General features: G+C 74.8%; 1 protein-coding gene across 1 annotated transcript; it reads right to left on the reverse strand.

Moving 5' to 3' along the window:
* Window positions 1-464: 464 nt before the first annotated feature.
* Window positions 465-1807, reverse strand: Ubl3 (ubiquitin like 3; the record flags this gene model as incomplete). Its single annotated transcript, XM_055603651.1, is given in 4 exon segments — window positions 465-939; window positions 1062-1139; window positions 1380-1466; window positions 1699-1807. Coding segments are annotated over 4 exon segments (327 nt in total), but the record flags the coding sequence as incomplete, so codon positions are not given.
* Between the last annotated feature and the right edge of the window lie 498 nt (window positions 1808-2305).

The raw sequence follows: 2305 nt of genomic DNA on the forward strand, positions 1-2305 counted from the left end.
GGGGGCGGGGTTCGCCGCTCTTCCGCTTCCTGGATCCTGTATTTTATTTTTCTGTCCGTCCCCACTTCCGGGCATGCGCTCTTCGAGCTCGCGGCAGGGAGGGGGGCGTGGCCTTAGGACGGGGCGGGGCTTTGCCTCGCTTCCTCTTCTGCGACGTTGTTCAGCTGCCGTCCACTTCCGCGCAGGCGCGTGAGGGGCCGACGGGCGTGGCCCGGCGCGGGTTGGGCGGGGCGAAGGCTGGGGGCGTGGCCTTTCCTTGTTTCCCTCCTTCCGCGCTGGAGCGAGGGTAGGCGTGGCTGGGGGCGGGGCTTCGCCCTGTTTTCCTCCTCCCGCGCCCCCGAGGCCGCGGGTTCGAGCCCCGACCCCGACCCCGACGCGCGCGCACAGGGGCGAGACTCCGGTCCGCCCCCGAGGCCGCGGGTTCGAGCCCCCCCGCCCTCCCCGCCGCCACGCGGGACGCCTCGGCCGCTTATACCGTTTATTGCGCTCGGGGCCCGGCGGGGCGCGGCCCCGGGTTACACAGCGTCGGCGTCAGGCGCGGGGCGGCGCCCGGGCACACAAGTAGAGCGCTGTGCGGCGCGCTGCGCCCGGAGAGTGTCTGCGCAGGCGCAGTCCACGGGGGCGAGCCGGAACAGTCTCTGCGCAGGCGCCGACCGCGGAGCAAGCGGAAGAGTCTCTCTGCGCAGGCGCCGTCCGCGAAGCAAGCGGAAGAGTCTCTCTGCGCAGGCGCCGTCCGCGGAGCAAGCGGAAGCGTCTCTGTGCGCAGGCGCCGTCCGCCCGGAAGTCTCTCTGCGCGCAGGCGCGGTCCAGGAGCTCCCGGGCCCCTGGCCCCGCCCCCCGCCGTGGCCCCGCCCCCAGGCGCGCGTCAGCGGGGGAGGGGCCGGGGCTACAGGATCACGCAGCAGTGGCTCTCGCCCGTCTTCTCGCGGTTCCTCTGACCTGCGGGGGCGGAGCGCGCGTCAGCGGGCGGGCGGGGGCGGGGGCGTCCGCGGGTTCGGGCCCCGGGGGCGGAGGTTGGGGTTTCCCGTGTTTCCGGGTCCCCCCTCCCCCCCCACACACACCTTGCGAGTTGGGCTCCGGCAGCGTCTCCCTGGCCACGAGGTGCATCACCGCGGTCCTCCCGGGCGGCAGCTTCAGCGCTGCGGGGGGCGGGGCGGGTAACGTCAGCGCGCCGGCCCCGCCCCCCGCTCGGGCTGACCCGTCCCTGTGGCCCCGCCCCCCGCTAACGCCGTCCCTGTGGCCCCGCCCCCCGCTAGCTCCGTCCCTGGGGCCCCGCCCCCGCTCTGGCTAACGCCGTCCCTGGGGCCCCGCCCCCCGCTAGCTCCGTCCCTGTGGCCCCGCCCCCCGCTAACGCCGTCCCTGTGGCCCCGCCCCCTCACCTCCCAGCGTGACGTTGCCGTGCAGGAAGCGGCCCTGGTAGATGAGGCGCAGGATGGAGGCGCTGCTCACGCGCTCCTCCTCCCAGTCTGCGGGGACAGGGGGGGCGGGGTTAGAGGACGGGGGGCGGGGTTAGAGGGGAGGGGGCGGGGCTAGAGCAGCCGCTCTTCCAGTCTGCGGGGGAAATGGGGGCGTGTCCCCGCGGCCCGGGGGCGTGTCTGAGGCGGGGAAGGGCGTGTCCCCGCGGGCCGGGGGCGTGTCTGAGGCGGGTAGGGGCGTGTCCCCGCGCGCCGGGGGCGTGTCCCCGCGGGCCCCGCTCACCCGGCGGCCAGCGGTCGTGCACGTGGCGCGCGATGTCGGCGGCCGAGGCTCCCGGCGGGAACAGGAACTCCTGCGTCTTCCCGCTCACCAGGATCAGCCGCAGGGCGATCTGCGCGGGTTCGAGACCACCGTCCGCCCCGGCCCGGCCCGGCCCGGGTGTCCTCCCCACCTCCGTCCTCCCATCTCCGTCCTCCCCACCCCCCTCCCCCCCCCCCCCCTCCCCCCCCCCCCCCCCCCCCCATCTCCCTCCTCCCCCTCTCCCCTCCCCATCTCCCCTCCCCATCTCCTCTCCCCATCTCCGTCCACCCCAGACCGGTCCTCCCCACCTCCTCCTCCCCATCCCAGGGTGCTCCCCATGTCCGTCCTCCCCATCTCCGTCCTCCCCTCGCTGTCCTCTCCCATCTCCGCCCTCCCCATCTCCGTCCTCCCCTCGCTGTCCTCTCCCAAGTCCTCCCCCATCATCGTCCTCCCCTCGCTGTCCTCTCCCAAGTCCTCCCCATCTCCGTCCTCCCCATCATCGTCCTCCCCATCTCCATCCTCCCACCGCTGTCCTCTCCCAAGTCCTCCCCGAGTCCTCCCCCAGCCGGACCCGACCCCAAGGCCTCAG

This window comes from Psammomys obesus, unplaced genomic scaffold, assembly GCF_907164565.1.
Source record: "Psammomys obesus unplaced genomic scaffold, mPsaObe1.curated_primary_1811, whole genome shotgun sequence".
NCBI classification, from domain to species: domain Eukaryota; kingdom Metazoa; phylum Chordata; class Mammalia; order Rodentia; family Muridae; genus Psammomys; species Psammomys obesus.